At 34.1% G+C, this 13,111-nt stretch overlaps 1 protein-coding gene across 2 annotated transcripts in view; it reads left to right on the top strand.

The window, feature by feature from the left end:
* The window catches only part of UBA6 (ubiquitin like modifier activating enzyme 6), a 79,820-nt gene extending 67,624 nt beyond the window's left edge, over nucleotides 1-12,196 (top strand). For both annotated transcript variants that reach the window (XM_079919169.1, XM_079919170.1), the window contains 7 exons: nucleotides 677-748; nucleotides 3,279-3,396; nucleotides 4,584-4,777; nucleotides 5,527-5,654; nucleotides 8,004-8,091; nucleotides 8,273-8,367; nucleotides 10,154-12,196. In XM_079919169.1, the coding sequence (XP_079775295.1) occupies nucleotides 677-748; nucleotides 3,279-3,396; nucleotides 4,584-4,777; nucleotides 5,527-5,654; nucleotides 8,004-8,091; nucleotides 8,273-8,367; nucleotides 10,154-10,289 (831 nt within the window). In that variant the 3' untranslated portion in view covers nucleotides 10,290-12,196. The remainder of the gene's footprint in view (nucleotides 1-676; nucleotides 749-3,278; nucleotides 3,397-4,583; nucleotides 4,778-5,526; nucleotides 5,655-8,003; nucleotides 8,092-8,272; nucleotides 8,368-10,153) is intronic.
* The last annotated feature ends 915 nt before the right edge of the window (nucleotides 12,197-13,111 follow it).

The following is a 13,111-nucleotide window of genomic DNA, read 5'->3' as shown; positions in this document are numbered from 1 at the left end:
GAGTGATAATTTTGTGATGAGTTGTAGGTGACCTCAAAAGCACTGTGTCTCAGTTTTTCCTAAGTAGATTCTTAATAATAAACATGTATATAGCCTTAAATTCATCTAAGTTTATCCTGAACCATTTAAATATTTTCCTGCTTCCAAAGGTATGAATTCCATTTACTGTGAGTCAATGTATATTGAGTATAACTTTCTGCAGGGAACTTTGTAAAACAATGAAGAGATAGTTCCTGATCTCAAGGCACTCTGTCTGATAAAACCAGCCCTAAAACTACCTTTTTAAAAATTTGTGGATGGACTTCCCTGGCAGTCCAGTGGTTAAGACTCCATGCTCTCAGTGCAGGGGGCACGGGTTTGATCCCTGGTCGGGGAAGATCCCACCTGCTGCATGGCACGGCCAAAAAAAAAAAAAAAAATTTGTGGAAAGAACTAAGATTTAAGGTTTGTTGACTAACAAGTACTTTTTTACACACACCACCCCCACTTCCCAGCCTTTGTGGATGGTATTTCTATAGAAATAAAAGTAAATGTCACAAACAGATGTGGTCTAAACAGTTATATCATAAATTATTCAAATATTTAGTATGATAAAGGACCTTTTTTAGGTTGTTTTTTAGGTTTAGAATTCAGAATTTTAAGAATATGTTGATAAAATTACTGTTTTAAAAACCAGGACTTATCAGCAGATACCCTGTTGAATATTCTTTCCGAAGTAAAGATTCAGGAATTCAGACCTTCCAACAAGGTATGTGTACAAGTTCATTCATTTAGCAAATAGTTATTGAACTTCTACTTGTGTCAAGTCTCTTTCTAAACCTGGAGAAGCCCATAGGAACAAAACAAAATTCTTGTTCTTGTGCGAGTTGGGCCAGAGGCAGACTATTAAAAAAAGTGCCAATAATTATGTAATATTGCATTATGGGCATAAGTGCTAATAAGAAAAAGTAAAACAGGGAAAACAAAGGGTAATGGAGCTGGTGTCATCTTATACGAGATAAAAGGGGAAAGCTTCTCTGATATGGTAACATTTGAGCAGAAGCCTGAAGGAAGTGAGGGAGTGAGCCATACTGTTATCTGGTGAAAGAGCAGTACAGACGGCAGGAACAAGTTCAGAGAAAGGCCTTGAAAGACTTTGAAGGCTAGAATTTTTCTGGAGGAGAATATGCAAGAGAAGAGTGGTAGATAGCGAGATTGGAGAGGTAGTGAGGGTTATAAGTACTTCATGTTTTATTATGGGATAAGAAGCCAGTGGAGGATTTTAAGCAGAGGACACAGCCTGACATATTTAAAAGGATGACCCTGGCGATTGTGTTAAGAATGATTAGGACATGAGAGAGGAAGCAGAAATAGCTATTAGGAGATTATAGTCAAGATGTGATGGTGGTTTGAATGAACCATCAAACAGGGGTAGTGGGTAACAGGGAATATGTGGTAAGAGGTTGGATTCTGTGCACATTTTGCAGTAGCCCTGACAGGATTTGTAAGGAATTGGTTTGAGTGTGCAAGAAAAAAAGATTATTTTCTTAGTTGAAAAAAAGAAGCAAGCTTAATCGCTCCGAGTGACAGGGAGAAGATAGAGGAAGTTTGAGCAGAGAAAAAAAAGATGTGAAATAATTGCCTAGGGGAGTGGGAAAAGTGGGGAATTAGAAGATGTTGTAGAATTTTGAGATAATATTTAAGATCCACTTAATGTTAATTCCACTTAATGTATTCCACTACATGTGGCTGGAGAAAAGGCATTTAGCAGCTTGGGTGCTACTGTAGAATAGCTGGTAAATTGGATTGTAACAAGGGTTGGGATTTTGTCGGCAAATATGTTGGAAGGAGAAAGACAGGGAGTATTAATAAAGGTGGAACATGAAATTTAGGCAGGGTAAATAAAATTTGAAAATACTAAATATTTTTCTTTTTCACATGTTCATTATGTGCCTTTTCGTATGCACTCTAAAAAGAAATAAACCACAGAACAACCTTCTGTTCCGTTTACCTTTAGCTATACTGGAAAATGTGGAGTAATGAGTGCCTCTCTGCAAAATTCAAGTAGGAAGTGGTGTGTGCAGTCTTCCACTCTGTATTTTTATTTTAGGGACAAGGAAAACTTGTAGGCAGTTCATTTTGTGCAAGTAAATAGGTTTTCTCAATGAAATGTTCATGATTTGTAGTTTATCAAGAACAAAAGTACAGAAAGGAAAAACAAAATTCCTATATAAAGAAGATTCCTAGCCCATGTTTCTAATGGGCAAAGCTGCTAGACAGAAGCCAAGGAAATATGCATCAATAACTTTACAGGTCTCTACTGCTCTTCAATATGTTTTCTAGCTTGAATTGCTTCTTTCTGTGTCGAAGTTTTGGCGGCATAAATTACCCTGAGCAATTTTAACATGACTTATGAGCTTTTTCACCACTCCTTGAAGCAGCTCCCACTGAAGCTTCAGCGTCTGGCACTCGTAGTTAAGAGATGCCATAGCCAAAAAATATCAACTACACATTCTGGCAAATAAAAATTACTGCTTCTCTGACTCCTTAATATTTCTCAAATATTTATAATCATATTTAATATGTAAAAATGTGAATTGGATGTGTTTTTTTAATAAGAAATAGTATTTTAATGATGATGTGTAGCTAGTTTCTTGGTTTGAGAATATTAACTTCACTGCCCTTGTTAAAGATAAATTATTTATATGTGCTGCCCTAAGCATGCAACTATATGAAGGAAGACATATTCTTTGGGATAGAACTTCTTTTCAGTAGTCAATAAATATTTAAAAGATGCCCATATTATATATTTTGTGGATTTCGTCAGTTTCTTTGGAGACAGAAAACAGCTCTGCACTAGTTAGAGGTATGTAATTTGGTTTGAAGTTGATTTGTCAGAATCACAAACTGTTGATTAACATTAACTTTATTTTAGTGTGGAATTTTAAGAGAGAGTTGTATGAACTTAGATCTTATAAACTATTCAGTAAGTATTTTTAACACCCACTATGAGCAAGTTTATTTTAGATACATTGAGGTTATCTCAGTGAACAAGATAAAGATCCCTGTTCTCATAGAGTTTACGTGTCAGTGTGAGGCAGTAGATAATAAATATGTAAATAACATAATAGTACTTAACAATAGAAGGTGTAAAATACATTGGACCGTAATGATTAATAATCTAATTAAACCAATAGAATGTTTTCTTTTTGTGACTTATTTGATAAAAACAGATTTGTTAGTCAAACTTAGGTGTAGGATGTGATATCATTAATGAATATACATACATATATTTAAAGGTTGTTCAAACAGATGAAACTGCAAGGAAACCAGACCATGTTCCTGTTAGCAGTGAAGATGAGAGGAATGCTGTTTTCCAACTGAAAAAGGCTATTTCATCTAGTGAAGCTACCACAAGTAAGGGGAAATCTTTATAAAAATGTTTTGAACTAAAGGGATTTTTATTTTCACTAAACTGTACACTCAGAAGGTTGTGGGATTAAATCATAACAACAATAATGATATTACTTGATTCCATGATCATATGAAAGTCACTGTTCATTTTTAACTGTGACTAAATTCATAACTTTCTCCACCATTTCCCTACCATAGAAGGCTGAAATGTAAGTCTGCTTTGTTTTTGCTGTTCTGATTGTTTTAGTTCTTAAGATTCTATTGTGTGATTCCTTTTTAACTTATGGCTAGCATAATGAAGAAAACATGGAGTCCTTTGGAGACTAACCCTGAGATCCAGTGAAATCACTTTAGGAAAAAAAATCATAGACAGATTTCTTCTTGGCTTGTTAGTCTCCATAATTACACACAGGGAATACAAACCTGACCTATGTACACCTTTGCTAAATGGTCTTAAATATAGGGAAACTGAACTTTTAATTCCTTAAAAACAGATCTGTATTAGCTCATGTTTTTAGACCTGCTCAGCACCTTTCTACTACATAAATTAGCAGTTTCCAAACTTTTGGGATTTTACACAAAGACCAGTAAAATTCAGGAGAAAAGCCTAGATTAGCCAGCTATTTATTTTGCAAGTAAAAGGTTTATATCCTAAGTTAATAATTATAATTCTAGAAAAAAACATATTACCATTTCTTTCTCGTTTCATCACAGATTAAACTACACCTGTCTACAGAATGATCTGAGGAACCACTAATCTAGAAATCTTTCATAAAGACACTTATTTTTATTTGACCAATATGTACCCTATCCTTAGTTATCAGAGGTAAAATGTTTCAGAGTAGTATTTATGAAATCAATTTTTGAACAGTACCCAGTGTTGACTTTTTTATTGTAAGCCACTTAATAGCAGATGTACATGGCTTTCTTATTTTTATGTTTTTTTAGAAAGGTTTTTTTTTTTTTAAATATTAAAACTTCTAATTTAGTGGTTTTAAAGCCATCATTTTCATATCCTTCAGTAACTTCAGTTCCCTGGATGTTGTTGTTGTCGTTGTATTTTTCAGTCATTTGCAAACCTAAACAAAAAGGAATCTTTAACAGTAGTGAACCCACACTGCCTTGCTTTTTACCTAGTAAAGCCTTTATCACTTACTAGGAAACTTTGTTTTTCTGATTGTTGTCATCAGGTGACCTTCAGATGGCAGTGCTTTCATTTGAAAAAGATGATGATCGTAATGGACACATAGATTTCATCACAGCTGCATCAAATCTTCGTGCCAAAATGTATAGCATTGAACCAGCTGACCGTTTGAAAACAAAACGCATAGCAGGTAGAATTATACCTGCTATAGCAACATCCACTGCTGCAGTTACTGGCTTGGTGAGATTATGATTCTTTGAAAATGCTTGTTATTCATTGCTTCTTTTCTGTCTTCCCTATTACACCACCCCAAACCATTCACTCAGAGATCTTAGAGAAGGAGGGATACATATTGATCTTATAATTTAAAATTGTAAGATATTTCTGAAAATACAGTAATCTGTATTTTGAACTTTTACAGATAATACAGACATTTTAATGTAAAAAAATATGCTCTGTCAAGTTACAGTATAACTTTTCTTACAGGCAATAATCCTCTTCATCATCTTTGTATCCTCTATACAATCCAAATGCTCTATTTTTCTTGAATAAAATGAACTACCCTAACCTTTGCTCTTTGATTATATTGGATTTTAGTTCTTTGTCTTAAAATAAATGTAATTTCTGTTAGTGATTTGGATTTCTTTAAATTTAGCCTTTCCTTAATGATTTAAAATCTTTAGGATGGCCCTAGTTATTATACCTTACTGTAGTGTTATTCTTAGAAGTTATGTAATTATTGTTCCTATTATTGAATGATTTTAGACTGCTGTATTGCTTGACTTCTGATATCTACTTTCAAAGTAGGAAGATTACATGGTCAAATTAGTTAGAGGCTTATAAGAAATTTATATTACTCCAGTCCAATAGCTGCTTTTATTCTCTACACAGAAATGCTTGAGAAGAATTCAGGAAAATTATATAGATGCAATTAAAGTCATGAATAGTTTTAGGCTATTTATATAATCAAATCACCTTCTTTTATATAGGTTGCACTGGAGATGATCAAAGTAGCTGGTGACTACCCATTTGAAGCTTACAAAAATTGTTTCTTTAACTTAGCCATTCCAATTATAGTGTTTACAGAGACATCTGAAGTAAGAAAAACTGAAATCAGGTATGCATGAAGGTGTGTTTCTCTTGCATAATGAGAATGAAATAATTTTTTACCTTTTAAAAGGAATAAATAATAGCTATCTCTCCTTTTCTCCTATATATATAAACTCCTACATCACTTCATGATGAGGTCAAAACTCCATCTTCATGTAGCATTTCTTTTTTTTTCTTTTTTTATTGTATAATTGACATACAGCATTAAATTAGTTTCAAGTGTACAACACAATGATTCAACACTGGTATATGCTGTGAAATGATTACCACAATAAGCCCAGTCACCATCCATTATCATACATAGTTATAGAATTTTTTTTTCTGATGATAAGAACATTTAAGATTTACTCACTCAGCAACTTTCAAATATGCAGTAGAGTATTATTAACTATAGTCACCATGCTTCACATTATATATCCATGATTTACTCATCTTACAACCAGAAGTTTGTACCTTTTGACTCCCTTTATCCATTTGCCCACCCTCACCACCTGTTTCTGGCACTATCAGTGTTCTCTATATCTATGAGCTTGGGATTTTTTTGGGTTTTGTCTGGTTGGTTGGTTGAGTTTTTTGTGGGATTTGTTTGTTTTAGATTCCACATATACATGAGATGATAAGATATCTGTCTTTCTCTGTCTGACTTATTTCACTTAGCGTAACGTTTTCAAGGTCCATCCATGTTGTCACAAATGGGCAGGATTTCATTCCTTTTATGGCTGAATAATACTTCATTATATATAGTACCACACTTTCTTTATCCATTCATCAATGGACACTTAGATTGATTCCATGTCTTAGGTATTACAGGTAATGCTGCAGTGAACATGGGAGTACAGATATCTTTTCAAGTTAGTGTTTGCATTTTCTTTGGATAAATACCCGGGAGGGGAATTGCTAGATCATATGGTAGTTCTGTTTTTAATTTTTTAAAGAACCTACATACTGCTTTCCATAGTGACTGTATCATTTTTACATCCTCACCAAGAAGGTACAAGAGTTCCAATTCCTTCACATCCTTGTCAACACTTGTTATCTTCTGTTTTTTGATGATAGCCATCCTAACAAGTGTACGGTGATATCTCATTGTGGTTTCGATTTGTATTTCCCTGATAATTAGTGATAATTAAGCATCTTTTCATGTACCTGTTGGCCATCTGTATGTCTGCTTTGGAAAAATGTCTTTTCAGGTCCTCTGCCTATTTTATTATTGGATTGTTTGGGTTTTTTGCTGTAGAGTTGTATATGTTCGTTATATATTTTGGATATTAACCCCTTACCAGATATATGATTTGCAAATATCTTCTCCCAGTCGGTAGGTTGCCTTTTCAGTTTGTTAGTGGTTTTCTTTGCTGTGCAGAAGATTTTTAGTTTGATGTAGTCCCACTTGTTTATTTTTGCTTTTGTTGCCTTTGCTTTTGGTGTCAAATCTAAAAACTTATCACCAAAACCAGTGTCAAGGAGCTTACCACCTAAGTTTTCTTCTAGGAGTTTTAGGTTTCAGGTCTTACATTCAAGTCTTCAATCTATTCTGAGGTAATTTTTGTGTGTGGTGTAAGATAGGAGTCCAATTTCATTCTTTTGCATGTAGCATGAAGCATTGCTGACTAAACTAGCCATAGAACTCTCACAATACATAATCTGCCACACTGTTTAGCATTGTACTTTCTATGGTTTCATCTGTCTGCCTAATTCAGATGAATTAGAAGCCATTCTAGTGTCTGACTAATGGATAATGAGATTAAGAATCTAGTTCCAAAAGTTGTATGACAAAGGAAATCAATTCCCCTGGACTTCCATTTTTCAATTTTTAAATTGGTAACAACCAAAAATTTGAAAACTATTATCTTGGCAAGAGTATGAGAAAGCACTGTCATACATTACTGATGAGAGTATAAAATAATATAACCCATATTAAGGCAAATATAGCACTATATTTCAAACTTGCAGATACATTTGCACTCATCTCAAATGATATATGAACAGGATATTCATTTTGGCATTGTTTATCATAGCCAAAGATTGGAACAACCTAAGTGTCTAGTAATAGGAGACTGGAACATCCACACAGGGAAACTCATGGAACTGTTTAAAAAGAGAAATGGAACTCTCTTGCTAAGACATACTTATTTATAATAAGACACTGGAAAGATAAACAAGGTACTGATAAAAGTGGTTACCTGTGTGGTGTGATGGGGAAGTAAGATGGAATTATGGAATATTTTGTTATATTTTCCTTTTGTATTCCCACATTAATATCTAGCTAAATCACAAATAGTGGACTTCTGGGATTTTTTATTATTACTAAAAGGAAGAAAATTTAAATGTTTTTGTTCTGAATATTTTTCTACAACAGAAATGGAATATCATTTACAATTTGGGACAGATGGATTATACATGGAAAAGAAGAGTTCACCCTCTTGGATTTCATAAATGCAGTCAAAGTGAGACAATTATTCATTAGTTGCTTCGAGTCTGTTAGTTTTATACATAATTTCGTTAGAGGTTTTTATAAATATCATTTAGCAGGAGTTTTCTCTCTTTTTACTGGTTGTAAAACATTGTCATCCAGCATTTTATATTTGGGTGGAGCTTTGATTGTTTCTTTTGGGTATTCACTTTCAGGAGAAGTACGGAATTGAGCCAACAATGGTGGTACAGGGAGTCAAAATGCTTTATGTCCCTGTAATGCCTGGTCATGCAAAAAGATTGAAGTTAACGTAAGTATTGAACATTATATGCAAGATATTCTCAAAAGTTGAAATATAAGTTGGATGCACACTAGAAAATTAAATATAGAGGTTATTGAAGTTCAGATAAAAATATGTGATTTACTCCTATCTAATGGCAGTAATAAAGACAGTGACTCTGCCAAGCTCCACAGGCTACCTATCAAGTGAGATTTATAGGATTATAATACCCTTGTGAGTTTATTATCGTTCAGGGTCATCTTATAAGCTAATAGGCTTAGAAACCTGATTTGGTCAATATACCAAGTAAAAGTAGATCCACCTCTTATATGCAAACACATAAGGACTAGGCTTGTGAGACTGAAGTATTTTTTTTAAATGCCGAATTGTTATTTTCATTTATTCAACAGATTTTTTTAAAGAATGCCTGCTATGTACCAGGTACTTTTGTAAACATTAGGGATACAGCAGTGAGCAAAGCAGAGTCCCTGCCCTGCTTGAGGAGTTTACATAACAATTAAATATGTATGTAAGATGGTGATAAGTGCTGTGGAAAAATAAAGCAGAATAAGGGGGTATTAAGTTGCTACAGTATATTGGGCAATCTAGGTATTCCCTCGGCCTGTCATATTCTTTTTGTTGTTGTTAAAGATTTATTTATTTATTTTATACTTATTTTTGGCTGCATTGGGTCTTTGTTGCTGTGTGCAGACTTTCTCTAGTTGTGGCAAGAAGAGGCTACTCTTCATTGCGCTGCGCGTGCTTCTCATTACAATGGCTTCTCTTGTGGAGCACGGGCTCTAGGCATGTGGGCTTCAGTAGTTATGGCTCATGGGCTCAGTAGTTGTGGCTCGCGGGCTCTAGAGCGCAGGCTCAATAGTTGTGGCGCACGGACTTTGTTGCTCCGAGGCATGTGGGATCTTCCCGGACCAGGGCTCGAACCCGTGTCCCCTGCATTGGCAGTCAGATTCTTAACCACTGCGCCACTATGGAAGTCCCTGCCTGTCATATTCTGATGTGAAAGGCTGACATTTGAGCAGAGACCTAAAGGAAGAGAGGGAGGAAAACAGCCAGTCTTTACAGTGGTCTGCAAGGCCCTAAATTATCTAGTTCCCACTTACCCTTCCAAGTTCCTTTCATACTTCTCTCTCCTTGCTCACAATATTCCAGTTATACTGGCCTCCTTACTTTTCCTTGAACATTCCAGTCTCCAACATGCGACCTTTGCTCTAGTTTTTCCCTCTGCTTGCAACTCTTTCTGAAATGGCCATCTGACTAACTCTCACCTCTGGTCTTTGCACTTCCTGAAGAGGCCTCTCTGAACCCTATTTAATACTGCATCCTGTCTGGTACCCCAGCCTAGCATGCCTAATCCCTTTTATGCTGCTCTACTTTTCCTCTTTCTCATAGTATTTATCACTGTCTAACAGTTACTGTATTATTTATTGTCTCTCCCCTCCCACCAATATAAGCTTCATTCACAAGGGCAGGGATCTATATTTGATATATTCATTTTTTAAAAGCATATCTCACATTTTAGGTTTTTTTCTGTGGAGTTTTTTGTTTTTGTTTTTAAATAAGTGGTCTGTATTCCTTATCATTACCAGCAAAGGTAAAAATTGATTAACTGTTAGGTAAAAGAATGTCTTGATTTTAGAGCTTTTAGTAAAGAAAATAATTATATGAAAGCAGGTGAATTATTAGATTTAAAAATAAATTTAAACAAGCCCAGATTCTTCGGACAACATTATCACCAAATCACTCTTTCATTTTACAGAATTTACCAAATTATTTTTCCTTGCTTATTTTTCCTTAGAATGCATAAACTTGTGAAACCTTCTACTGAAAAGAAATATGTGGATCTTACTGTGTCATTTGCTCCAGATACTGATGGAGATGAAGATTTACCTGGACCTCCAGTAAGATACTACTTTAGTCATGACACTGATTAACAGAAGTTGTCTTAAATTTAGGACTACTTGATTTTGGAAAGAATGCACTTATTCAGGAGCTTAAAGAGTCAGCTCATAATGCTATGGATTTCTCTTTGATGAAGCTTGATTTAAGGGAAACATCAGTAAAAAACTACAGTGAAGAATTGTAAAGCATTTTGAAGCATAGTATACACGTGTAGTGCTTCATATGTGGATGTGCTCACAAGCAACTTCGAACTGGAATGCTGTTTTATAATGCTTACCAAAAAATTGTGTATTAACCTCTTTGGATGAAAAGAAGGAAAAAAATATGTATCTAAGACCAGAAGAAATAAAAGATCAAGAAATTGAAAATAACAAATGCAACTATCCAAAAAGTTTAATCCCATTTTATGAATTTCTTTTTGTTTAGTATTTGAGGCCCATTTTTCTATACAAACAGTGTTTGGCTCCCTGCACCTCTCATGATGAGGCTTTGAATTTAACACCAATGGAGCAGGGATGGTAGCAGTGGATGAAGAGTGGTTACTCTTAAAACTTTAAAAGTTACAGTTTACTGACATGTTACCTCTGCTGATTTAACCAGAGTTTGTTATATCACTGTCTCCCTAAAATCAGGATCTTTTGCTGATAGCATCAGTGTTGTAAGTCATGAGCAAGCACATCAGATGACAGGTGTTAACTGGGACTAAATGTTAACAATAGCATATGGACTCTGACAACCCGCTTAGAGAATCCATGAATGTGAACAGATAAATATGGCTAGTTATTTGATTCTTTAGTATGCCTTCTAGTGTGGCTATTTTATTTATTTGGAACTCTAAACCTGATTGTCATAGTATATAAGACTAAAAGGTTTTGTAAAGGGAGTGTCCTTAGAAGTAGATGAAAAGTAGAAGTTACAAAATTATCACTAGTTTAGTCTTGATTTTTTTTCTTCCAGCAGCCTAATGGACAGAAAAAATAATCATAAATTAATATTTTATTTTAAAGGGAAATGTATTATTTAATTCTACATTCCCAGAAAGGGAGTTGACAAAGATAAAAATTTATTTTTTTAGGTCTTTATTGATAGAAACTTTCTGTTTTCTGATATGAGCTATTGCATATGTTCATAGAAATGCTTTCATTAAAATAACATAAAGTGTACTCAACACTGTAAACTCAGTGAAAACAGCAAGTGTTTCTTTTATTTCCAGGGCTGTCATGCATTCTAAAGCAATTGGCATTTTGTAACCACAGAAAGTCATTTCCCTCTAGCTGCTTTTCTTCTGCTCTTCTGTTCAAACCATTAATAGGTACTTTGATAAATTAAAAACTAGATTCACATCAGTATTACTCCAATTTGGTATATTTTTATATTCTCTACTTAACTTTCCTTTTATTCCACTTACAAATAGTTTAAGTTACTTGGTCAACCAGCTGTATTGTTTCATTCTTTTGTAAAAGTATCATCCAATTGGGAAAATATATTTAGGAGTGGAGGGTGAATTTGTATGAATAAAGGGTAGTCTGCGTTGGAGGTGAGGATAAGTGGACAGGATGAGTTTAAAGGAAATGGCTACCTTTGAAATAAGCAGTTAATTTTGGTTCATCATATCCTACCCTCTCCCATCGTGTATATTGCAAATATAATGCTTAAAATTAATATTACTTAAAATTGAATCCAGGAATATCAAAGCTCTATGGCTTGGAACTTTAGAGGCTAGCAGCAGTTAAAAGCACTTTCCTATAAGAAGTCTGTTCCCACTTTTTTGTTTTGTGCTCTATGACAATAACTGATATTTTCCAGGTAGCCATTCAATAATTCTCAACTATGATCTAGTAGCTTGCTTATATTTGATCTAAATCTCCACATCTCTTCAGAAGTAAATTTAGAACAGAACCGTGCTATCAATTCTTATATATTGAGATCAGTGCTTTAGCAGATATAAATAAAATCAGTAAGGATTAAGTTCATTTTGTGATTAAATCTGAAACCATGTTGTCATTGCTTTTTTTTCTGTAACGGTTATTGCCATTAGTTTCTTCTGTATAGTTCTACTAGGTTGGAAAACCAGCGTGAATTTAATGACGGTTTTTTTCATTATCTGTTTTATTTCTGTACCATGAGATCAGTGCTGGTGATTGAAATACCAGGTGCAAAAATTAATGATTTGATTTTGTATGGTACCACTGAGTGATTTTTTACTTATTAAAAATAAATTAAGAAATTTGACAATATCTTTGTAAATCCTGTTCCATAGCTGACTCCAGAGATTCCAATTTTATTATTCATTTTGTGAGTAGTGTTGCTTTGGTGTTTCCTAGCTTTCAAGTTTTGCAATCATGGAGATAGAACACTCACTGGATGTGGAGAGACATTACTTCAAAGTGCTTTTAGCTCCTGGAAATTCTTTTAAAACAATTGAGAAATTGTAAAACCTAGAAGATCTGGTAAATCCCAGACTGTTGGTTGGAGATTTCCAAAGTCCATTCCTTTTTAGAGTTCAGAGCAGTATGTTACACATCTATAAGTTCCTCTAAATTGTCCCAAAGAACTTGGATGTAGATGTGTATCTTTATTTTTATTTTTTATGTGTCATGGCACTCCCTGGTGGTGCCAGTGATGAGACATAAAAACGTCAGCAGTGTTTAGAGTCCACTATTTTATAATTAGTAAAATGAAGACAGAAAGAAAATTATTCTCTTGAGATCTTGAGGGAAAATATTCTCTTGACCTAATAATCCTTTCAACTGCAATGAATATTATCAAAAATTCATTATGATTGTAAATATATAACCATTTAGTATACAGTCATTAGGTATGGGCTTAACTATTTTACTTTTAACAAATTCAA

This window comes from Stenella coeruleoalba (assembly GCF_951394435.1).
Source record: "Stenella coeruleoalba genome assembly, chromosome: 4".
Classification (NCBI taxonomy): domain Eukaryota; kingdom Metazoa; phylum Chordata; class Mammalia; order Artiodactyla; family Delphinidae; genus Stenella; species Stenella coeruleoalba.
This window is presented reverse-complemented; position numbering and strand designations above follow the sequence as displayed.